The sequence below is a fragment of the Canis aureus genome, chromosome 16 (assembly GCF_053574225.1).
Source record: "Canis aureus isolate CA01 chromosome 16, VMU_Caureus_v.1.0, whole genome shotgun sequence".
Lineage (NCBI taxonomy): Eukaryota > Metazoa > Chordata > Mammalia > Carnivora > Canidae > Canis > Canis aureus.
The window spans coordinates 28,311,116-28,335,123 of NC_135626.1; the positions used below are offsets into that span (position 1 = coordinate 28,311,116).

Below are 24,008 nucleotides of genomic sequence, written 5' to 3' on the forward strand. Positions count from 1 at the left end.
GGGGTCTCTCCTTCCTGCTCCAGGTGGCAGTCTGGCACTCCCAGGATCTTGAGCCTGATAGGCCAGTTAGTTGGGGTGTGGCAGGGGTTAGGGAACCACACTGGCAGTGATATAGAGCCTTAGGTGGGTGCTAGGTGGGCCCCATGACTATTCCCAGTATGAGCCTGGGAGGGCAGGAACCTGTGCTGGGGGCAGTTGGAGTGGGTACATCAAAGGACATGAGGATGGACAGCCAACTAAGCATGGAGGCCACTTGCAGAGGATGTCACAGTGGGATGCCCCACCCACCTACACCCAGGGTTGGGTGTTTGGGAAGCTTGGCTCCCTCCAAGGCATGGGTGAGTTCTTCCCTCCGTATGTGGAGTCCAGAACTCGCTGCTGGGGATGGGTAAGGCTCTTTACAGGCTGCGGCCTCCTTGGACCTAGAGACTGGGGACTTATGCAGGAGAGCTCTTCCTCTGAAAATGAAATGGGCAACATGAGAGCCTAAGACTGAGCCACACAGGAGGGAGGGATTTGTTTGAGACTCACCAAAGAGACATCCTGGGGTGACGGGAGGAGAGGCTGGTGGGGACTGGGAAGAAGGGGGCCAGAGCAAGGGTAAGGGTATCCTGTGGGTCAGCCCTTCACCTGCTCCCCCTCCCTCCCTGACGGCCATGGGAGTATGAGGCTCCTGGGGGACTTGGCACCACTGGTCCCGTAAGCATTCTGTCCCCTTTGCTGACTTGTCTTGGACCTCCATATGCCGTCCCCTAAGGAAAGGAGCCCCCGGGCTCACACGGTCAGGCTCCTGCCACCTCCCCCCACCCCCGGAGCCCTATCTCCTCTATTCTTTACCCTCTAAACCCACTGGCTTCCTGCTCCTACAGCAGGCCTGTGTCTACCTGCTGTGGGTTTCAACCATGAAGGCCCTTCTTTTGTGTCTGGTGATTCCTACTGACCCTCAGGTCCCACCTATAGGGAGCCTTGCCTGCCATGGCCCCACCGGCCAGGACTCAGGTGGCTGGGCTGTCCTGTTTCCTGCTCTTACAGTTCCTTTCATAGAACGTGACATCATTGTAACTACACGTGTATTTTTGTGGTTGGATCTGATTAAGCTCCAACTCCCTAAAGGTCTGTGTGTGCCTGTTCTGTTGCTCACTGTAGCCACAGCACCTAACACAATGCCTGGTATAAAGCCTTAATAATAAGTGTTTGTGGAATGGAGGGATCAGCTGTGACCTTGCCCGTCATAGCTCTTGGGCCAGGGAATGGATCTGCTCCTCTTCATCTTTTAGGACCTGGTACCCCTGGTCAGTGGCATTGGTCTCCCTGGGCTGGGCCAGCTCTGGGTTACTGGGTGCTGTTGTGGCCCAGACCCTGGACCAGAAAGGAGCCTTCCCTCTCTGGCACCTTTTAGCTACAATAATACCCAAGAACCTTCCCACCCACCCTCCCCTGGCCATCTCAAAACCTCAAGATTCTGCAAGCACTTTCATAAGAACCGTCCACCAGCTATGATGGAGCTGCTGGCCACAGGCCTGATTGGATCTCTTTATCTGCTCAGCCCCAACGGCCCCCATGGAAACAGCTGCTGTGGAACAGGGCTTGGGGCCTGCTGGGCCTGCTCCTGTTCCCAGGGGTTTCTGGGAATGGGGTCTTTGGTCCTATTCTCATGATAAGAACACAGGTCTGCAGGGTGCAGGGCTTGACTCAAACTGTAGTGGCTCCACACTGCGCCAGAGGCCAGGTCAGGCCAGGAGTATGTGCACGTGCATATACGTGTGCTCCAGAGCTGAAGACTGTCCTGGACAAGGCTGGAGAAAACTCACTGTGGGGCCTTGGAGAGCTAGCCTGGAGGCCTGCTTCACACTGGCTCTGTGACCTTGAGTGAGGGCTTGATCTCTCTGATCTTCTAGTAAAGTCAGCAATAAGGGGGAATGTTCAGAAGACAGGAGCAATCTCTGGTGAGCGCTTGGGAGATGCGTGGGTCCAGATTAGGGGGCGGGGGTCAGCCGAGGGCCAGCGCTCTTCCTTTCTCTTTCCTGCCTTGGCATTATGTGTGTGGGAGCTGTACCTCACCTCCTCCATTGGACTGAAAACTCCCAGGGGCAAGGGCTGCGGGCAGGGAAGAAGGATTGTGGACTTTCAGACAAAGCAGACCCTGCTTTGAATCAGCAATATAGTGAGTGAGAGGGCTCAGTGGGGCATATGACCCGCAGAGCTCTGCCACTTGTGCAGTCACTGAGGCTAGGAAGTACCAGTTCCAGAGGGAGGACTACAGCTGGCGTAGTATGGTTTATTGTCCTTGTCATTTGCCAGCCTGGGCTCTGTGCTTTACTATGCTCACTTGAGTCTTCGCTATAGCCCTATGAGGCAGGTGCTGCCTCTAAGAACTCAGTTTTATTGTTGAAGTAGAGAGAAAACTTGTCATGGTCTTGGAGCCAGGGAGGGGATCTCAATCTGGGTCTTACTCTACCAGCTGCTTCCTTCTTTCCCGAGCTTCTAAGGGCACAGGTGTGACAGACTGTGAAGGTGACCTGCGCCTGAGCACACAGGCAGGCCTGGTGGCCCCTGAGTAGGACTTGAGGACAGTCTGACAGGCCAGGCTGGCTGCCCACCTGTACTGACCAGGCTCCCTGCTGGGTGAAGCTGCTGTGGTGGCTGCCCCAATGTGTGGGAGGAATGGAAGCCACTCTGGAGTAAGGGGGGGCAGGGAGGAGCACAGAAAGAGGTAGGGGCTGGCTCCCAGAGCCTAAGAGGGAGGGCTGCACACTCCCTCAGCCCCCTTGGCCTCACACTGTAAATAAAAACCCAAAACAGTCTCTCCACAAAAAAGGGCCCACACTGATCCATTTTTGCATCTTGGCATCTCAATACCTCTAGAAAGAATAAATGCCTGAAAGTTGTAGAAATTTAGACACCCTGTTGAATGCAATAGTCTCTTGCTTGGGACATTTATAATTTAGAAGTTTTAAAAATGCAAACAATGACTTGGGTGGCACCTGGCTGGCTCCGTGGTAGAGCATCTGATTCTTGATCTCCAGGTTGTGGGTTTGAGTCCCATGCTGGGTGTTGAGATTACTTAAAAAAAAAAAAAATTTTTTTTTAAACGCAAACAACAACTTGTAAGACTGTGCAGATTTTACCCCTACCCTCCCCGTCACAGCCTTCCCAGCATCTTTGGTGGGGGTGATGAGCCTGGGGGTGGTTCCAGTCCTTGGCAGCACTGGAAGTGGCTAGAACCAGCACCCAATGTCCAGGGCAGAAAGCCTACTAGCCAAACCCTTTCTTCTTTTTTTTTTAAAAATAAGGTAATAGTTTTATTTTAAATATTGAAAGCACCTATTTGTTTGTTTTGCCAGATGGTAATGAGTACATGACTATTAATAGGGGCAACCAGAAGCCCTGTTCTGGTCTTTCCTTGGCTGTTTCTTATTTTTCCATTTTTGAAATTGAAGTTCGATTTGCCAACATATATACAACACCAAGTGCTCATGCCATCAAGTGCCCTCCTCAGTGCCTGTCACCCAGCTACCCCATACCCTGCCCACCTCCCCTTCCACTATCCTTGTTCATTTCCCACAGTTGAGAGTCTCTCATGTTTTGTCATCCTTTCTAATTTTTCCCACTCATTTTCCCTCCTTTCCCTTGTAATCCCTTTCACTATTTCTTCTATTCCCCGTATGAGTGAATCATCAGATTGTCCCTCTCTGATTGACTTACTTCACTCAGCGTAATACCTTCCAGTTCCATCCCTGTTGAAGCAAATGGTGGGTATTCGTCCTTTCTAATTAGCCAGAAGAGATGGAGTCAGATGTTCTCCCAGTGTTCCTCCCTGACACAGCTCTATTGCTGAGGGGGTATTGGGTTGGTGGATAAACTCCAGAACCAGAAGGTCAGAGAGATCTGCTGCCAAGGACCAATATTTACGATATTATTTGCTCATTTATTCTTTCAACAAATATTTGTGGCGAGCCTTCCCATGCTAGGTCCTGTGCGAGGCCCTAGGGTTATATGGTGGTGAGCAAAAACAGGAGAGACATGAAACAAACATTGCCCCCTGCAGGTCTGAGGAAGGAAAAGCCCTAGCTAGGTACACCCTCATGGAAATGTGAAAGGGTACTCCTAAGTCCTTTGTTAGACTTTCCTAAGGAGACAGCTAGTTAGTGCAGAACTTGAACTTGAATTGGTCTCTTTTCTACACATTGAATTTTTAACCTCCTCTACCAGGTCTGACCTCTATAACTCATTCTCTGCCTGGCAGCCAACATGACCTTTTTTTAAAAAAAAATTATTTATTTATTCATGAGGGGCACAGAGAGAGGCAGAGACATAAGCAGAGGGAGAAGCAGACTCTCCACAGGTAGCTTGACACAGGACTGGATCCCAGGACCATGGGATCATGACCTGAGCCAAAGGCAGATGCTCAACCACTGAGCCACCCAGGTGCTCCTCAACATGACCTTTTAAAATATAAATTAGATCATGCTACCACCCCAACCTCCATTCAAACCTTCCAAAGACTTACTGCATTTAGAATACAATTCAGGCTCTCTCCTTATCTGGCTCTTATCTACGCATCCATAGTAACTTAAAAATATATCTACAAATTCTTTGACACTCCTCATTCAAAAGATAGAATTTAATTCCCTCCTTGGAACGTGGACTGCCCTGGGTGGCTTACTTCTGTCTAAGAGAATGTGGTAGAGATGCTCTGTGACTTCTGAGACTACATGGTAGAAAGGCTACCACTTCCACCTGGCTGTCTGTCCCAGGACACATGTCCTTGGAACCTAGCTACCATGTTGTGAGAGAGCCCAGGTTACATGGGTAGGCCAGTCAACTGCCCCACCCAGGTACCCAACTGACACCAACATCAACAGCCAGACATGGGAGAGAGTGAAACTCAAATGATTCTACCCTTCACCTTTTAGTCTTGCAGCCAAGGCCCAAGAAACAAAGTTAAGTTGCCTCTGCCATGGCTTTCCAGAACTCCTCGCCCCATGGAACTTGTGAGAGATAATACAGGACTACGAGTTTCAAGCTGCTGGGTTTGGGGTTGATTTGTTATGCAGCAGTAGATAATTAATACAACATCTAAGAGCTCCTCTCCTACCAAGATCCTCTGTTCATCACACTCCACTTACACTCTCTTTTATTTTCCCTTTGGCCACCAAGTTCATTTTTACCTCAGGACCTTTGCATTCACTGTTTCTTCTATCTAGAATGCTTGCCCATCACCTGGATCTGGCCTGACTGGCTCCTCACTATCCAGATCTTTGCTCAAATGTCCCCTTCTCAGAGATTCCTCCTCAACCACATCTTATAATATTGCCCCCCCCCACCAGTCACAGTACTCCATGAATTTCCTTTATAGTCTCTATTCATAAGATTATTTATTTGTCCATTTATTACTTATCTACCTCCTTACACTCCTTCCTTCCTCTTTCCAACACCTCCTGTGGAGAGGAGGAAATGACGTGTCTTTTCCTTATGAGAGTTCTCACTGCAAGGCAGTGGGTCTCCTGGTCTTTGTGGCTCCTCTGTCCATTCATACCATAGGACAAACCCAGGGGCCTGTGGGCCCCATATCCACATTCTTGGGAGGGCTGCAAGAGGCTTCCTGAGGCACATTCCCTGTCATGGGAGACAGGGTTACAGTTCGACCTCTTCTTCCCCCCCTGACCTTCATCTCAGAGGTCATCCCCACAGCCTTGCTGTTTTATTGACATCAGTACAGAATCAGAGAGAGCATGAGGTCCTCTCTTTTCACTGCTCACACTCTCCTCCATAAGGCCACTGATTTCTCACCTCTTTAGTTCTTAATTCTTTCCCCACTTTTCAGGGTCCCCCCCATATCTCATGCACACACACACACCCCAGTTTCATGAAGGGCAGGGTGTTGGGAATAACCCACTTGGCAGGGAGAATTTTAGCTTTGATATTGTTTAAAGTTGCCCAGGCATGGTACTTACTGAAGCACCTTTAGTCAGTTTTATGGTTTTAACTTTTCCACTGAGAAAGAATGACGTATGGCCTGATTGGGCATGCTCTTCCCTTTCCTTGGTGTGGCCCAGCATCCAGGAGATGCAGGAGACATGGCTATAGGGAGCTCTATGGGTTGCATCATTGTCCTTCATGGCCCACCTGCTTCCTCTCCCACTTTTAGCTCTCCCTCAATCTCAGCTCCCTCAGCAACTAGTTGTTCCTGGTTCCTATTGCATTGGACACATGCAAAGACTATTGCATACTCTTCTGAGGACTCCCTGCATCCTCATGGTCCTGTCCTTTCTTCTCTTGGTTCAACCAAAACGAAGTCAGTTTTCCTAAGAACCTAGGGATACAGAGGGCAGGTGGGACAGAAAAACTAAATTGGAAACACTCAGTAAATACTTGTTTAATGGTTGTTTAATGGATGAACAAAAACATGAATGTCTAGACATAAATAATTACAAGTTCCTTGGATGGTGTCATTTAAGGAATACTCTGCTTGGGCCTTTTATGGCAAACATATCTGGGAGGGGAATCTGTCCACCCACGTGCTCCTTCTCTGGGAACAACTCTCAACCACAATATCTGCTGGAGGGATGGACCTCAATGCCCATGCTTATGTCACATGACCAGCACATCCTCTCAGCCACATGTGACCCAACCTCAGCCCATCAGATTATTTTCATAGGGCTTTGGAATTTGAACCTGAGACACTGAGCTAGTTGACTGCAGAAGGCAGAATGGGAAGGTCTGGTTTTCAGGCTGAGGCTCTGAGTCATATACAAGGTGACTCTTAAGGACAAAAGGAAGGCAGAAAAGAGGAGAGACCAGCTGTGTCTGTCTGACAGCTTCTTATTCCCACAATACACGACTTCAGGGAGGACTTTAAACCTCCTCTTTTTATTGAAAGTGGCAAAGGTCACAGCCCCTTGCAACTGTTACCATAACCTTTCTCATCAAGTCTCCTGAACAACCTGACCCCAAAGCCCCAGCATGAGAATGAAGGAAATACATGATAGATGTGTGGCAATGAGGTCCAGGAAGAGAGAAAGCAAGGAACACCAGTAAACTGGCCCACGTGGATGGAAAGACTGAACTGGCAGAAATCAACGTAGGGAGGGAGAGAGGGAAAAAGAGGTGGGGATAAAGAGAAATAGCACACTGCTAGAGAGCACGGTCTACACACAAAGTACTACAGCAGGCCTCAAATGTATGTATACAAAAATGAATAAATGAGTAAATGATCAGATCTTCCCCACTCAATTTGCAAGAAGTGTGCAGTCTGAAAATCGGGTTAGGAGGTAGAGATTGCAGTAAGCTATTAGGGCCTTGCAGACATGCCCCTGAATCTATGTTCACTCTCTGTTCTCTATTTTACTCTTGGGCATGTTACATGGCCCTCACACCCTCCCCAGGCCTCCCTCACTGACTGAGGAATTGCCACCAAACACTCCCAAAACACTACCCATTCGATGAGAGAAGAAATGTCAGGCAGAATGATAACAATGACAATAATCCTTACCTAGGTTCTATGTAAGGTTTATAAAATATTCGTACACATTTTTTTGGAATCTTGTAACAAATCTGTGAGATTGTTGGGACAGATATTGCTTCATGCCAGTCCTGTGCAGAGGAATCCACAAGTTCAAGAGAGGCCAGGTGGCCTCTCCGAGGTCACCAGTCTGGTGACAAATGGGCCAGGGGCTCCCAGTTTAGGGCTAAGTCTTCAAAGGCCTGTGCTTTCTCTAACATGTTTGGACACAGACCAAAAGTGGCTGGGAAAACACGTAAACTAGAACTGCTCTCACTGGGGAAATACCTTTCTTGTAAGGGGAAACCATCCACCAAGGAGAAAAGAAGGGTGGCTTTCTGGAGCCATGAGAACTTCTCACTGTAGCAGGAGTTTTAGAACTCCAGCATAAACCTTAGCCACCAAACAGGACTTGTTCCTTTTTCCGAAGAATCAGAGTAAGGTGCTTAGTTTCAGAACTCAGTCACTTCTGTGATGACCTCCACAACGTATCCACAAGCTGTGAAGACAGCAGGAACAGTAGCTCTCCCTCCATTTCACAAATGGAAAAGCAAGCCAGGGAGAAGTGACCTACTCATTGTCCAAGATCCCTTTTACAAAGCAGCCGGCGCCTCCCTAGTCTCCTCACTGCTGCCTGCACCTCCTGGTTCCTCAGCGTGTAGATCATGGGGTTGAGCATGGGGGTCATGACCGTTTGGCTGATGGACACAGCCTTGTCCATGGAGAAGGGGGTGAAGGGCCGAGCATAGAGGTAAATGCTTGGAATGAAAACCATAGACACAACGACGATGTGGGTGGTACAGGTGGAAGCTGCCTTCCTCCTCGCCTGCCCAGAGTGGGACCTCAGCATCACCAGGATGACAGAGTAGGAGGCCAGGAGGAGAAAGAACCAGATGATATCCAACAGCCCACTGTTGGAGATCATGAGGAACTCCAGAAGGGATGTGTCAGTGCAGGCAAGTCTCAGCACTTGTGGCACATCGCAGTAGAAGTTATCCAGGATGTTGGGGCCACAGAAAGGCAGCGGGAGCATCAGAGCCAGTTGGGAAATGGAATGCACAAATCCCCCTACCCAAGCAGCAACCACCAGTCGGACACAGAGCTGAGTGTTCATGATGGTGACATAGTGGAGGGGCCGGGAGATGGCAACGAGGCGGTCATAGGCCATCACAGAGAGGAAGAAGACCATGGCACCTCCCAGAAAGTGAAAGAAGAAGATCTGGGCCATGCAGCCCTGGTAGGAGATGGTCTTCTTCTCAGAGAGGAAGTCCACCAGCATCTTTGGGGCAGTGACAGAGGAGAAACAGAGGTCCAGCACAGCCAGATTTCGGAGCAGAAAGTACATGGGTGTGTGGAGTCGGGTGTCTGAGGTCACCGTGACCATGATGAGGAGGTTTCCCACGACAGTGGTGGTGTAGACAAACAAGAACACCAGAAACAGGAAAAGCTGGAGCTCTCGAGTCTGGGAGAGTCCCAAGAAGACAAATTCTGATACCCACGTGAGGTTCTCTGGCTCCATGGTGGTATGGAGAAGTCCATACACCTAAAGAATCTGAACCACAGGCATTGATGCAAGAAGTCACTACTTGCCTTTTTTTAGTGCTCTGGAGCTCAGAACTGAGTTGTCCAGGTCTATATGATGGGCATCTTGTGTGTAGACCATATCACTATGTGCTGATTAAATGGCCTTGTCTGTAGAGAGCTTACAAGTTGGTGGTATAATATACATTCTTGAGATATCTTAAAGCCATCCAGAGACCTATCCAACCTGCTCTTCAAAGACTTGGTGTGACATAGTGGGTACGGGACACTCAGAGGCCAACAGAACATCAGTCAAATTTCAGGTCTTCCATTTCCTTAAGATTTGACCTTAAATATACTTAATCTCTCTGGCCTGTGTCATTATCTGAGTTAGGATGGAAAATACATTATGGGACTTTGTGAGGGCTAAGTAGAATGATACCTACAAAGTTTCTAGAACAGTGTCTGGAAATAAATGATAATCACTTTCTGTGTCATCTCCTCCTCTAAAGACATCCTTCCTTCTTCCAGTCTCAAATTTTTCTACCGGTCCCTCTTCACACAATATTTAACACATCATATAATGTTAATGAACTTTTTATGTTGTCTGTTTTCCCTCCACAATACAGCCCTGTATGATCCTACGGACATACGGTCTCAATTTCACAACGTATCTGTGCCTCTCCATGGCCCTCCTTGCTCGCAGTCGGTGCTTAGTAAGTACCTGGTGTTGACTGCTGGGTTGGGTGAGTGGCTACAGGGTGGGCAGGGTGGTGCAGTGAGCCTCTGGGAGCCCCTGGGACATGGTTAGGTGCGGGGGATATCCAGTTTTCTCCACCCCTTAGTGTAGGTGTTCCCTTACTTGGTGAGGCTCCCCAGAACATAGGCGACCCAAGAAGCAGAGGAATACGGGACTCCCATTACATTGAGTAACAGATGATGAAGATATTGTTTGAAGAAGATGCAACTCTTCCAAAAGGAAGTACTGCAATTTCAGAAGATGGTACTGAATCCACAGGCAGAGGAGAAAGGAAAATGTTGCAGAAATAGATGGGGAAATTGAGGAGGAACTAAAGGAAGAAGAGGGAGGGAGGGGGAGGAACAGAGCAGGTGAAGGAAGGGAAATGGGAGGGGGCGGGCAGGGGAGGGAGAGAAAGAGCCAAAGCTGGAGAAGGAGGTGATGGAGTAGGAGAAATGGAGGGGGACAGGGTTCGGGGGTCAGGGGGTGGGGGCAGCCTCTCCCATCCTCTCTCACCTGCCGCTGCAGCCCACTATCCAATAGAGGTCTCTCTCTTCTTATGTCTCACATCCATTTGCTCTCCCTCCAGTCCACCTTCTGCACGGCTGTCCCGGAGGCCTACCTGGACCTGGTCAGGGGCCTCTCCCGTTCTCGCAGTGGGGCTCCGCGCGCTCGCTAGCGTTCCTTAGGAGCCAAACACTTTGTAGATCCCGTCATAGTGGAAACACCTGCTTGCATTTGTGCATACAGCATGCACTCAGCCTGTCCTGTGGGCCGTCAAAACAAAGCCTGTGCCTGCCTTTCTAATCAGGATCTCTGCCCCTGAGGACCACTGGCTCTTTAACGGACTGTAGTTTCTTAAACATGCCACCTATTTGCTTATTTCCATGTGCGGTTCGTCGAATTCTGTTTGCTACCTTCTCTGACTTAGAAAATACTTGGACCTCACCCTGTCTGGCGCTCATCTAGCCCCTTCTGCCCTACAGAACTAATTCCCATTTCTTGGGCTTCTTGTAATATTTTAAAACACCTCGGTTATAGGTTTATCATCATTTATTTGTTCCATCTTCTCCCATCAACCGACATTATAATTTCCATATATTAGTAACCCCAGAACCAGATACAGCCACTCTGATACACATATCTCAATGACTGTTGTCAAAGTACCGTATCAAGAAGTAATTGATTACATGGAGAGTTTTCGAGTGACGTTACTCATCCCCAGCCCCTACCTCAGAAGGCTGGTTCTATGTCCAGTTGCTAAAATTACTGAGTCTTACATGTAACCGGAAGCTGCTGTTTTAACAGCAACTTCCCCCTGAATTACTTCCAGGGGGTCTCCTCACACTTTAGATTTACTACCTTCAAGTCTGTCACCTATTTATCCTGGCCACCACCCCCACCCTGCGCCCCCCGCTCCGCAGGTGTTTTCAAGAACCCAATTACTGCTGACCTATCAGCAGGTGAGGAGACCATCAGTCTCCTCACATGCGTCCTCATCCTCATGGGCATGACCCTGGGGAAGAGGGCCTATCCTCAGGGAGAAACTATTGGATGGGCTGAGGAAGCAGAACTGGAATGATCCCCTCTGGGGGCAACGGAGCAATGGGAGTTGTTAAGAAGTCGCTAAGTCTTTCAAAACACTGTTTGAGAGATCTGCCTTGGGTGCAATACACAAACAGAAACCCTACCAAGGACACTGAAAATTGGAGAGATTCGTGACATATAGGATTAGGAGGCCAAGATGAGAAATGACAGAGTCCCTTCAAAAGAACTCAAATTTCTGGGATTTTTGGAAGGACCCATTTCATGGAACAGTGGTTCACATACTTGAGCATGCATTAGAACCACGTGCAGGGCATGTTGAAACTCAGAAGCCCCATACAGAAGGCTTGATTTAGTAGGTCTTGCGTGGCACCTGAGAATTGGCACTTCTAAGAAGGTTTCAGATGATGCTGATGTTGCTTCTCTGGGGCCAGTTTGAGAACCACTTCAAGTTTGTCAGCACAGCACATGGATGGTTCTCTCCCACAGCATCACCAACACCACTGGTTTGATATCTCAAAAAATAATTTTAATTGATCCTAACTTGGGCAAGTCATAGGTAGGAAAATGTATACTACCTTGGAAAGCGGAACCCTGTAAACTGTGTCTCTTATTTGCCAACCAGACCACAAAGTTGATTCCCCATTCATATCCAATTCTACTGGACCATCTATGAAATTCTAGTACTCCATATATATGAGTATTATTCAGTAAGATCTTTCCTCCTATACAAGGACTAGTATAGGAAGTCCATATGTTTTCTTATTATGATGAACTGGTCAGAATTGGAATTACCTGGCTTTGTAACTTTGGTATACTATAAAAACTGTGATTTCTTAGAGCTCTCTGTTCTACATGAGATTTCCAGATTGGTTTGAGTTCTCCAGTGCAAATATTTATACTTAACAAAATGAAGTCCCTCTGGCATATAAAAACACCACACGAAGCTTTGGTTGTTTTCCCCATATAAGAGCTATAGATTTCAAAAGCTCATTCTTTCCAATATTTAGCGTTTTAGTCCATTTTAAAATCCAGCCACTTGTAGAAATAGTCTGGGTTAATGCTGGGGAAGGCAATAGGTTTTACCAATCTCATTAACTATCAGACGTCACTAATTGTAACATTATTAACAGTAATTAAATTACCTAGATTGATTTCTTATGACTCTGATCTAGCTCTCAATAATAGAGCCCATGTACATTCTAGTTTATATAGTTCTCCTCTCAAGGAACATAAATGTCTGTAAAATGTCTACTAAACCACATCTCTACCCCAAAGTCGACTCCTCAGTGTGAGATTGTGGATAATTTATGTTTTAAAAATTGAGAAAATAAAAATAAAATTGATCACACTGTGGCTTATTGTTTTTGAGTTTTGTAGCTGGCCCATTGTGAAAACTCAGAAAGATTGTTAGCATGAGCGGAAGCTATCTTCTCTGAAGAGCAGGAGGGCACAGACAGCATGTTTGGGTGCGCAGGGCACCTCTATGCACAGTGCTGGTGATACCAAAATAAGACCTACATTTTGCTTTCAACAAACACACAGTCTAGTGGGGAAAACAGACCCAGAAACACATGAATGCACTCATTTCAAAGAGGAAACAGCTCTATCAGGAGAAAGCTCAAAGGCTAAAGGGCTGAGCAGCTAGCATTTCCTGGGAACGAGGGGAAAGCTTCCCAGAGGAGGTGACATTTGAACAAAGGGGCAGTTTACACATGTTGGCAGAAGTGTGTTCCTGGCAGGAAGAACAGCAGCCCAGAGTGAAATGGCACAGCATACGCTCCAGGAACCCTGAGTGCCTCAGCAAGGCCAGAGCACGGGGCAAGTGGTGGGGGTGAGGCTAGAGAGAAGGCAGGGATCAGACTCTAGAGAGCTTTGAGAACCCAGGTTAACAAATTTAGAGTTAATCTGACAGGACATGAGAAGCCAGTGGAGGACATGAGCAGGAGGGTGGCCTACAGATGAAGGCCTCCCTGGCCACAGGAGGAGGGGAGATGGGAGGTGGGGAGAACAGACAGAGGGGAAGCCATTCCTTTGTTTCTTTGCACCCCATCTTGCTTCATAAAAGACTTAATGAGGGTAGTTAAGGGCCTGTAACTTCACCTGTGTTCTTGAGTCATCCCATCCCAGCTTCAAACACCCTTAAAGATGTGAAGAGGGTGAAGAGAAGAGAGGAGAAGGGAAAGGAGATGGAAGCCAAGAAAAGAAAGAGGAGGATATAAAGGTAATTCAAAAAAATCAGGGAGTCAAAGCCAATGAGCCAGCTGGGATCCACGGCCCAATGATATCAAGATACTGCTTCAGTGACTCTGTGATGCTCTTAGCTTTTCCGTCATGAGCCAAGATGGACTCCATGGCTTCATTCATCCTGTATGTCCTCATACACTCTCATTCAAAGGCTAGAGGTGAGGAAAGGGATGCGGGCAGTTTCTTTCTCCTTCTGCCTTTGATCTCTTGGCTTTAATCATAGAGGAAAAATCTTTTCCAGAAGCTCCCTGGCAAACACATTTTTTGTTGTATTTGTCCTTCCTGGATCATAAGAACATGTGGGCATTCCTAGCTTTTAAGTCTTCTGGCAAAGTGAACACCTCTGTTAGGGGACCATCACGGGGGAAGTGGTTGGGGATGACCATTGGGTGGGCCCCCAAGAGCAATGCTATGTTCTTATAAAGCACCTGGGAACAGGAATGAATGTAATGGGCCAGAGGCAAGAGAATCTTGGCAATGATGCAAAGTTTCTCTGACGGAAAATTCATAATAGCAAAGGTCACAAACTCAAATGCGAGTAATATAAATGAGAGAGGGAGGTCAGGTAGGAATCTCTCTATCCAAAGAGGTACTGAGGCTCATCACCCACCTCTGTGTAGTGCAGAATTCTTGCATCTGAGCCAGAGACAGGAAATCAAGATTTTTTTTCTCTAGAGAAAAATCTTCAGAAAAATAAATCTTTATGTGTTGACACTTGGGGGTCCTTCAGCAAATAGCGAGTTTCTACCTGAACCCTAAAGCGAAGTCTGAAAGCTTTACCTATACATGGAGGAAGCAATTAGCATTGTATTGCCTTACTCTTCCTGTAGATAAATGAAGGTCACCAGGAGTTTAAGAAAGACCACCAACACAAAGAGCAAACATGAAGTAAATAGAAAATGAATGAGAAGAAAACAGAAATGGCCTGGGAAGCAGAAAAAAACTTTTAAAAAATCTCCTGTTTCTATAATTAGCATCCTTTGAGAGAAGCAAGAATATATAAGAACCATAAAATAAGAACAGGACAAGAAAGAGCTCTCAAAAATCAAAATATATTGACAGACATGAAAACTATAATGGAGGAATTGGAAAATTGAGTTGAGAGAATCGCTTCTGATATAGACTGAAAACGTAGTTTGAATAGGGTTTCCACAGGATGGGGCTCAGTGTGGATTGTCAAAGCCTGGGTGTCCCCTCCTGGCAGCTCCCCTTTGTGGGCGTTCAAGCAAGGTGAGCACAATGTCTCCATGGGGAGACAGCTCAGTGCACGGAGCCAGTTTAAAGGGATAAGAAATATGTTTGTGTAGAGGTCTGACACAGGTGTTGGAGACCAAGCAGCGTGAGGATGGGGTCCACCTGGCGGGGATGGATGTTGGGATGTGAGGTTTGGGAGCATGAGTAGGATAAGAAAGCTGCCTGCCTTGGGGGCTGCCCTGCAGTGTGATACCAAAGCCCATATGGAGGGAGAAAATGGAACTGATATGGGAGATTGGTTGTATAGAGGGCAATGAATCGAATAGGTTAGTAAATTAAGAACAGAGTGATATCAGAGAAAATGGTGGAATGGAGAACTCCAAGGGTCCATCCCTCCATAGAAACACTTTGATATATATATATATATATATATATATATTATATATATATATAATCAAAGAATAGAATTGAGAGTCCAGGCATAAATCCATAAATTTATGGTCAATTAATTTTCAAAAGACTCTTAGATGGGGGGGGGGGGGGACTAGTCTCTTCAACAAATGGTGCTGGGGCAAGTGGATATCCCATGAAAAGAAAAAAGCCGGACTACTACCTCAGACCATATGTGAAAATTAACTCAAAATGGATCGGAGATCGAAAACGTAAAAGCTAAAGCTATAAAACTCTTAGAAAAAAAAATAGCAGTGAGCATGCCCAGCACCCAAACAGTGAATGGCTCCTAAAAGCCATTCTTCAGCAAAAAGAATCAGGACTGTTTAGAGAAATACTTGATTCCAGAGCTGGAAGGGGAAACTGCAAGATAAGCGTGGGCATGTCACTGGGGCAGAGAAAGTAAGGATGTGCTCAAAGAAGAAAAAGAACACAGGAGCCAGCTAAGAGAGACTTCAACTAGCTATAATAGATTATAACTCAATTGATTTAAAAAAGGAAACTATAAGTCCACACAGATAGAAATAAACAAAAGAATAAATCAGAAATTTGCTAAGGAACCAGATATTGCATAGTCTCAAAGTACCTCCCGACAAAATATTTGCTATTTTTAAAGATAGTTATAACGAACGTGAGAAGTCTAACAAGTAATCAAAGTGATGGGATGATTGTAATGGGACAAAGTGAAATCACTCGCACCTTATAAGATGCAATAAGAACACAGCATGACTCCTAGGAAGTCCCTGAAAAAGTCACGAAAGTGCATTGCCTGGATCTAATCACCATGAAACATCAGACAAATCCAAATTAAGGCACATTGTACAAAATCACTGGCCCCTTATCTTTGAAAGTGCTAAAAATCACCAAATTCAAGGAGAAGCTCTTCCAGACTCAAGGACCCTAAAAAGACACGAGAACGAAATGCAACATGCACTTTTGAATCAGATTCTTTTTCCATATGACTTGACTGGGACGTTTGACAAAGACTGGATTCTAGCAATGTGTTGTTATGGCATTAATGTTAATGACTGTATGGCAGTATCATAGGAAAATGTGTTTGTAGAAAATGCATGTTGGTGTATTAAGGAATGGTGGGCATCATGTTGGATACTTACCCTCAAGCCGTCAGGAAATAGAGTCCTTTATACTATACTTGGAACTTTTCTGTAAGTTTGAAATTTTTCAAGAAATTTTTTAAAAATTTTAAATATTTATTTTCGAAAGAGAGTGCACTTGTGAGTAGGGGGAGGGGCAGAAGGAGAAGGAGAGGAGCAGACTTCCTGCTGAGTGAGCAGCCTGACAGGAGGCTCCAACTCTGGACCAAGATCATGACCTGAGCCTATATCAAGGGTCAATTGCTTAAAATCAATTTTAAGAGTCATCCAGGCACCCCCCAAAATTTTTAGGTTAAATAAATGTTTAAGTAAAAAAAAAAAATACATAGGATATCTTTCTATCCTCTGGGTGAGAAACAATTTTTTTTAATTAGGTATCAGTAAGAGTTAATATTAAAATGAAAGGCTGATACATTGACTACGTTAAAATTAACATCACATATAGAGAAGATATTGCAATGATACAACTGACAACAGAGCAGTAATCAGGTGATAATGAGAATTCCTACATTCACTAGAAAAGAGTCAAAAGAAAAATTAACAAAAGGTATCCATGGGAGAAGTGAATGCAATAAAAACATAGAAAGAAACATCAGGGAGGAAAGAAATGCAAATTTCTATAGACTACAGAGAAATATTTTTTACCTACTAAACTGGCAAAAATTCTGGATGTTATACACAGCTGATAAATTACTGAACACTACATCTGAAACTAATGATGTACTAGATGTAGGCTAATTGGATTTATATAAAATTAATATAAAATAAATTGGCAAAAATTAACAGCTCTGACAATATCAACTGTTAGAAGAATGTGAATCTATGGGAATACTTAAGACACCACTTAAGACCGTGTAATCTGGCACAAAAATTTTGGAAAACAACTTGGTACTATTTTGTAAAGTTATAGCTTTGGAAACCTCAAAACTTAGCAATCCCATTACAAAGTATATAACCCATAGCTCCTCAACATAGCAACTGAGGACAAATAGAGGAATATTCAAAATAGCACTGTTGGCAATAGCAAAAAAACAAAAACAAAAACAAAAAATAAAAAACAACAACAAAAGAACCCCACAACAAACCAGAAACAACTCAAGTAAGATTAAAAATAGAATGTTGAGAAGAAAAAAAAAAAAAACAATTCCCAGTTTATTATGTATACAGTAGGATATTTTCAGGGAGCTCAAAAAAAGCAAAACGAAACAATATACTAATAATTATGTGAAAAAGTGATAAAAGTGTTTTATAAGCAGTAAGACGGCAAATGCAAAATTCAAGAAAATGGGGCAACCCGGGGGGCTCAGCGGTTTAGCGCCAACTTCAGCTCAGGGCATGATCCTGGAGTCCCAGGATCGAGTCCCACATCAGACTTCCTGCATGGAGCCTGCTTCTCCCTCTGCTTGTGTCTCTGCCTCTCTCTCTCTCTCTCTCTCTCTCTCTCTCTCTCACTCTGTGTGTGTGTGTGTGTCTCATGAATAAATAAATAAAATATTTAAAAAAATTCAAGAAAATGGTTTCATTGGGGGAGGAATGAATGAATGTGAGGAAGAGGACCCTGTGGGTAGGTATCAGTTACTGGTAACTTCTATTTCTTGAATCAAGTAGTCTTTATGGGAGCTTTCATAATGCTATAATGATTTATAACTCACATGCACTTTACACATAATCTTTTTTGTAACAATTATTACACTACACTGAAAATGGAAAGAGGAAATACTCTGAACGTTCATTAGATTTTCAAATTTGAAAATAAAAAGCCTCGAAAAAAGACTGAAAGAAAAAAACTAGTTACATGGTTTGCCCGATGTTATATCACATGATTTTTATATTTGATTCTTACAATAAATGTGTGAGGTTTGGAGGTCAGATAATAATTTAAGCAAGTTCATTGAAGAAGAAGTCATGAGGCCAAGTGCTTCATCCCAGGTCATCATCAATTTGGTAAGTGATGGGTTAGGGCTCTCATTTAAAGATTAACCTTGAAATCTTGTACTGTTTCCAACAATCCAGACTCACACCAAAACAGAGTATTGGAAAATAGATAGGCAGTAGATAGCTCTTATGGAGGAATGGTGTCATCACAACCGGGAACCGTCCACCAGGAAGGCAGAAATTAGAGTGTGGTTTTCCAGAAAGCTTCCATGAGATTACATCTTATTGTCATAGAAGAGCTCAAATCATCCATCATGAATAAAAATAAGAACATTTTCTTGCAGACATGCCCCTGAATCTATGTTCACTCTCTGTTCTCTGTTTCACTCTTGGGCATGTTGCATGGCCCTCCCACCCTCCCCAGGCCCCCCTCACTGACTGAGGAATTGCCACCAAACACTCCCAAAACACTACCCATCGGATGAGAGAAGAATTGTCAGGCAGAATGATAACAATGACAATAATCCTTACCTAGGTTCTATGTAAGGTTTATAAAATATTCGTACACATTTTTTTGGAATCTTGTAACAAGTCTGTGAGATTGTTGGGACAGATATTGCTTCATGCCAGTCCTGTGCAGAGGAATCCACGAGTTCAAGAGAGGCCAGGTGGCCTCTCCGAGGTCACCAGTCTGGTGACAAATGGGCCAGGCGCTCCCAGTTTAGGGCTAAGTCTTCAAAGGCCTGTGCTTTCTCTAACATGTTTGGACACAGACCAAAAGTGGCTGGGAAAACACGTAAACTAGAACTGCTCTCACTGGGGATATACCTTTCTTGTAAGGGGAAACCATCCACCAAGGAGAAAAGAAGGGTGGCTTTCTGGAGCCATGAGAACTTCTCACTGTAGCAGGAGTTTTAGAACTCCAGCATAAACCTTAGCCACCAAACAGGACTTGTTCCTTTTTCCGAAGAATCAGAGTAAGGTGCTTAGTTTCAGAACTCAGTCACTTCTGTGATGACCTCCACAACGTATCCACAAGCTGTGAAGACAGCAGGAACAGTAGCTCTCCCTCCATTTCACAAATGGAAAAGCAAGCCAGGGAGAAGTGACCTACTCATTGTCCAAGATCTCTTTTACAAAGCAGCCGGCGCCTCCCTAGTCTCCTCACTGCTGCCTGCACCTCCTGGTTCCTCAGCGTGTAGATCATGGGGTTGAGCATGGGGGTCATGACCGTGTGGCTGATGGACACAGCCTTGTCCATGGAGAAGGGGGTGAAGGGCCGAGCATAGAGGTAAATGCTTGGAATGAAAACCATAGACACAACGACGATGTGGGTGGTACAGGTGGAAGCTGCCTTCCTCCTCGCCTGCCCAGAGTGGGACCTCAGCATCACCAGGATGACAGAGTAGGAGGTCAGGAGGAGAAAGAACCAGATGATATCCAACAGCCCACTGTTGGAGATCATGAGGAACTCCAGAAGGGACGTGTCAGTGCAGGCAAGTCTCAGCACTTGTGGCACATCGCAGTAGAAGTTATCCAGGATGTTGGGGCCACAGAAAGGCAGCGGGAGCATCAGAGCCAGTTGGGAAATGGAATGCACAAATCCCCCTACCCAAGCAGCAACCACCAGTCGGACACAGAGCTGAGTGTTCATGATGGTGACATAGTGGAGGGGCCGGGAGATGGCAACGAGGCGGTCATAGGCCATCACAGAGAGGAAGAAGACCATGGCACCTCCCAGAAAGTGAAAGAAGAAGATCTGGGCCATGCAGCCCTGGTAGGAGATGGTCTTCTTCTCAGAGAGAAAGTCCACCAGCATCTTTGGGGCAGTGACAGAGGAGAAACAGAGGTCCAGCACAGCCAGATTTCGGAGCAGAAAGTACATGGGTGTGTGGAGTCGGGTGTCTGAGGTCACCGTGACCATGATGAGGAGGTTTCCCACGACAGTGGTGGTGTAGACAAACAAGAACACCAGAAACAGGAAAAGCTGGAGCTCTTGAGTCTGGGAGAGTCCCAAGAAGACAAATTCTGATACCCACGTGAGGTTCTCTGGCTCCATGGTGGTATGGAGAAGTCCATACACCTAAAGAATCTGAACCACAGGCATTGATGCAAGAAGTCACTACTTGCCTTTTTTTAGTGCTCTGGAGCTCAGAACTGAGTTGTCCAGGTCTATATGATGGGCATCTTGTGTGTAGACCATATCACTATGTGCTGATTAAATGGCCTTGTCTGTAGAGAGCTTACAAGTTGGTGGTATAATATACATTCTTGAGATATCTTAAAGCCATCCAGAGACCTATCCAACCTGCTCTTCAAAGACTTGGTGTGACATAGTGGGTACGGGACACTCAGAGGCCAACAGAACATCAGTCAAATTTCAGGTCTTCCATTTCCTTAAGATTTGACCTTAAATTTACTTAATCTCTCTGGCCTGTGTCATTATCTGAGTTAGGACGGAAAATACATTATGGGACTTTGTGAGGGCTAAGTAGAATGATACCTACAAAGTTTCTAGAACAGTGTCTGGAAATAAATGATAATCACTTTCTGTGTCATCTCCTCCTCTAAAGACATCCTTCCTTCTTCCAGTCTCAAATTTTTCTACCGGTCCCTCTTCACACAATATTTAACACATCATATAACGTTAATGAACTTTTTATGTTGTCTGTTTTCCCTCCACAATACAGCCCTGTATGATCCTACGGACATACGGTCTCAATTTCACAACGTATCTGTGCCTCTTCATGGCCCTCCTTGCTCGCAGTCAGTGCTTACTAAGTACCTGGTGTTGACTGCTGGGTTGGGTGAGTGGCTACAGGGTGGGCAGGGTGGTGCAGTGAGCCTCTGGGAGCCCCTGGGACATGGTTAGGTGCGGGGGATATCCAGTTTTCTCCACCCCTTAGTGTAGGTGTTCCCTTACTTGGTGAGGCTCCCCAGAACATAGGCGACCCAAGAAGCAGAGGAATACGGGACTCTCATTACATTGAGTAACAGATGATGAAGATATTGTTTGAAGAAGATGCAACTCTTCCAAAAGGAAGTACTGCAGTTTCAGAAGATGGTACTGAATCCACAGGCAGAGGAGAAAGGAAAATGTTGCAGAAATAGATGGGGAAATTGAGGAGGAACTAAAGGAAGAAGAGGGACGGAGGGGGAGGAACAGAGCAGGTGAAGGAAGGGAAATGGGAGGGGGCGGGCAGGGGAGGGAGAGAAAGAGCCAAAGCTGGAGAAGAAGGTGATGGAGTAGGAGAAATGGAGGGGGACAGGGTTCGGGGGTCAGGGGGTGGGGGCAGCCTCTCCCATCCTCTCTCACCTGCCGCTGCAGCCCACTATCCAATAGAGGTCTCTCTCTTCTTATGTCTCACATCCATTTGCTCTCCCTCCAGTCGACCTTCTGCACAGCTGTCCCGGAGGCCTTCCCGGACCTGGTCAGGGGCCTCTCCCGTTCTCGCAGTGGGGCTCCGCGCGCTCGCTAGCGTTCCTTAGGAGCCAAACACTTTGTAGATCCCGTCATAGTGGAAACACCTGCTTGCATTTGTGCATACAGCATGCACTCAGCCTGTCCTGTGGGCCGTCAAAACAAAGCCTGTGCCTGCCTTTCTAATCAGGATCTCTGCCCCTGAGGACCACTGGCTCTTTAACGGACTGTAGTTTCTTAAACATGCCACCTATTTGCTTATTTCCATGTGTGGTTCGTCGAATTCTGTTTGCTACCTTCTCTGACTTAGAAAATACTTGGACCTCACCCTCTCTGGCGCTCATCTAGCCCCTTCTGCCCTACAGAACTAATTCCCATTTCTTGGGCTTCTTGTAATATTTTAAAACACCTCGGTTATAGGTTTATCATCATTTATTTGTTCCATCTTCTCCCATCAACCGACATTATAATTTCCATATATTAGTAACCCCAGAACCAGATACAGCCACTCTGATACACATATCTCAATGACTGTTGTCAAAGTACCGTATCAAGAAGTAATTGATTACATGGAGAGTTTTCGAGTAACGTTACTCATCCCCAGCCCCTACCTCAGAAGGCTGGTTCTATGTCCAGTTGCTAAAATTACTGAGTCTTACATGTAACCTGAAGCTGCTGTTTTAACAGCAACTTCCCCCTGAATTACTTCCAGGGGGTCTCCTCACACTTTAGATTTACTACCTTCAAGTCTGTCACCTATTTATCCTGGCCACCACCCCCACCCTCCCCCTACCCGCCGCGCAGGTGTTTTCAAGAACCCAATTACTGCTGACCTATCAGCAGGTGAGGAGACCATCAGTCTCCTCACATGCGTCCTCATCCTCATGGGCATGACCCTGGGGAAGAGGGCCTATCCTCAGGGAGAAACTATTGGATGGGCTGAGGAAGCAGAACTGGAATGATCCCCTCTGGGGGCAACGGAGCAATGGGAGTTGTTAAGAAGTCGCTAAGTCTTTCAAAACACTGTTTGAGAGGTCTGCCTTGGGTGCAATACACAAACAGAAACCCTAACAAGGACACTGAAAATTGGAGAGATTCGTGACATATAGGATTAGGAGGCCAAGATGAGAAATGACAGAGTCCCTTCAAAAGAACTCAAATTTCTGGGATTTTTGGAAGGACCCATTTCATGGAACAGTGGTTCACATACTTGAGCATGCATTAGAACCACGTGCAGGGCATGTTGAAACTCAGAAGCCCCATACAGAAGGCTTGATTTAGTAGGTCTTGCGTGGCACCTGAGAATTGGCACTTCTAAGAAGGTTTCAGATGATGCTGATGTTGCTTCTCTGGGGCCAGTTTGAGAACCACTTCAAGTTTGTCAGCACAGCACATGGATGGTTCTCTCCCACAGCATCACCAACACCACTGGTTTGATATCTCAAAAAATAATTTTAATTGATCCTAACTTGGGCAAGTCATAGGTAGGAAAATGTATACTACCTTGGAAAGCGGAACCCTGTAAACTGTGTCTCTTATTTGCCAACCAGACCACAAAGTTGATTCCCCATTCATATCCAATTCTACTGGACCATCTATGAAATTCTAGTACTCCATATATATGAGTATTATTCAGTAAGATCTTTCCTCCTATACAAGGACTAGTATAGGAAGTCCATATGTTTTCTTATTATGATGAACTGGTCAGAATTGGAATTACCTGGCTTTGTAACTTTGGTATACTATAAAAACTGTGATTTCTTAGAGCTCTCTGTTCTACATGAGATTTCCAGATTGGTTTGAGTTCTCCAGTGCAAATATTTATACTTAACAAAATGAAGTCCCTCTGGCATATAAAAACACCACACGAAGCTTTGGTTGTTTTCCCCATATAAGAGCTATAGATTTCAAAAGCTCATTCTTTCCAATATTTAGCGTTTTAGTCCATTTTAAAATCCAGCCACTTGTAGAAATAGTCTGGGTTAATGCTGGGGAAGGCAATAGGTTTTACCAATCTCATTAACTATCAGACGTCACTAATTGTAACATTATTAACAGTAATTAAATTACCTAGATTGATTTCTTATGACTCTGATCTAGCTCTCAATAATAGAGCCCATGTACATTCTAGTTTATATAGTTCTCCTCTCAAGGAACATAAATGTCTGTAAAATGTCTACTAAACCACATCTCTACCCCAAAGTCGACTCCTCAGTGTGAGATTGTGGATAATTTATGTTTTAAAAATTGAGAAAATAAAAATAAAATTGATCACACTGTGGCTTATTGTTTTTGAGTTTTGTAGCTGGCCCATTGTGAAAACTCAGAAAGATTGTTAGCATGAGCGGAAGCTATCTTCTCTGAAGAGCAGGAGGGCACAGACAGCATGTTTGGGTG

At 45.5% G+C, this 24,008-nt stretch overlaps 2 protein-coding genes and 1 long non-coding RNA gene across 3 annotated transcripts; 1 reads left to right on the plus strand and 2 right to left on the minus strand.

Moving 5' to 3' along the window:
- Positions 1–280: 280 nt before the first annotated feature.
- LOC144285292 (uncharacterized) lies at positions 281–10,627 on the plus strand. The gene is made up of 3 exons (XR_013353609.1): positions 281–388; positions 9,655–9,741; positions 10,354–10,627. It is a non-coding gene; the product is annotated as an uncharacterized LOC144285292 (long non-coding RNA).
- On the minus strand, positions 7,867–9,047 carry LOC144285291 (olfactory receptor 4D2-like). The gene has a single exon (XM_077850434.1). The coding sequence runs from the start codon at positions 9,021–9,023 to the stop codon at positions 8,079–8,081; it is 945 nt and encodes a 314-aa protein (XP_077706560.1). The 5' UTR covers positions 9,024–9,047; the 3' UTR covers positions 7,867–8,078.
- Positions 10,628–19,304: 8,677 nt separating the features above from the next.
- Positions 19,305–20,249, minus strand: LOC144285293 (olfactory receptor 4D2). The gene has a single exon (XM_077850435.1). It carries the CDS (start codon positions 20,247–20,249, stop codon positions 19,305–19,307), a length of 945 nt encoding a protein of 314 aa, XP_077706561.1.
- Positions 20,250–24,008: the final 3,759 nt, after the last annotated feature.

Coding starts and splice junctions, on each gene's coding strand:
- LOC144285291 (XM_077850434.1), bottom strand. CDS start 9,023: ATGGAGCCAGAGAACCTCACGTGGGTATCAGAATTTGTCTTCTTGGGA.
- LOC144285293 (XM_077850435.1), bottom strand. CDS start 20,249: ATGGAGCCAGAGAACCTCACGTGGGTATCAGAATTTGTCTTCTTGGGA.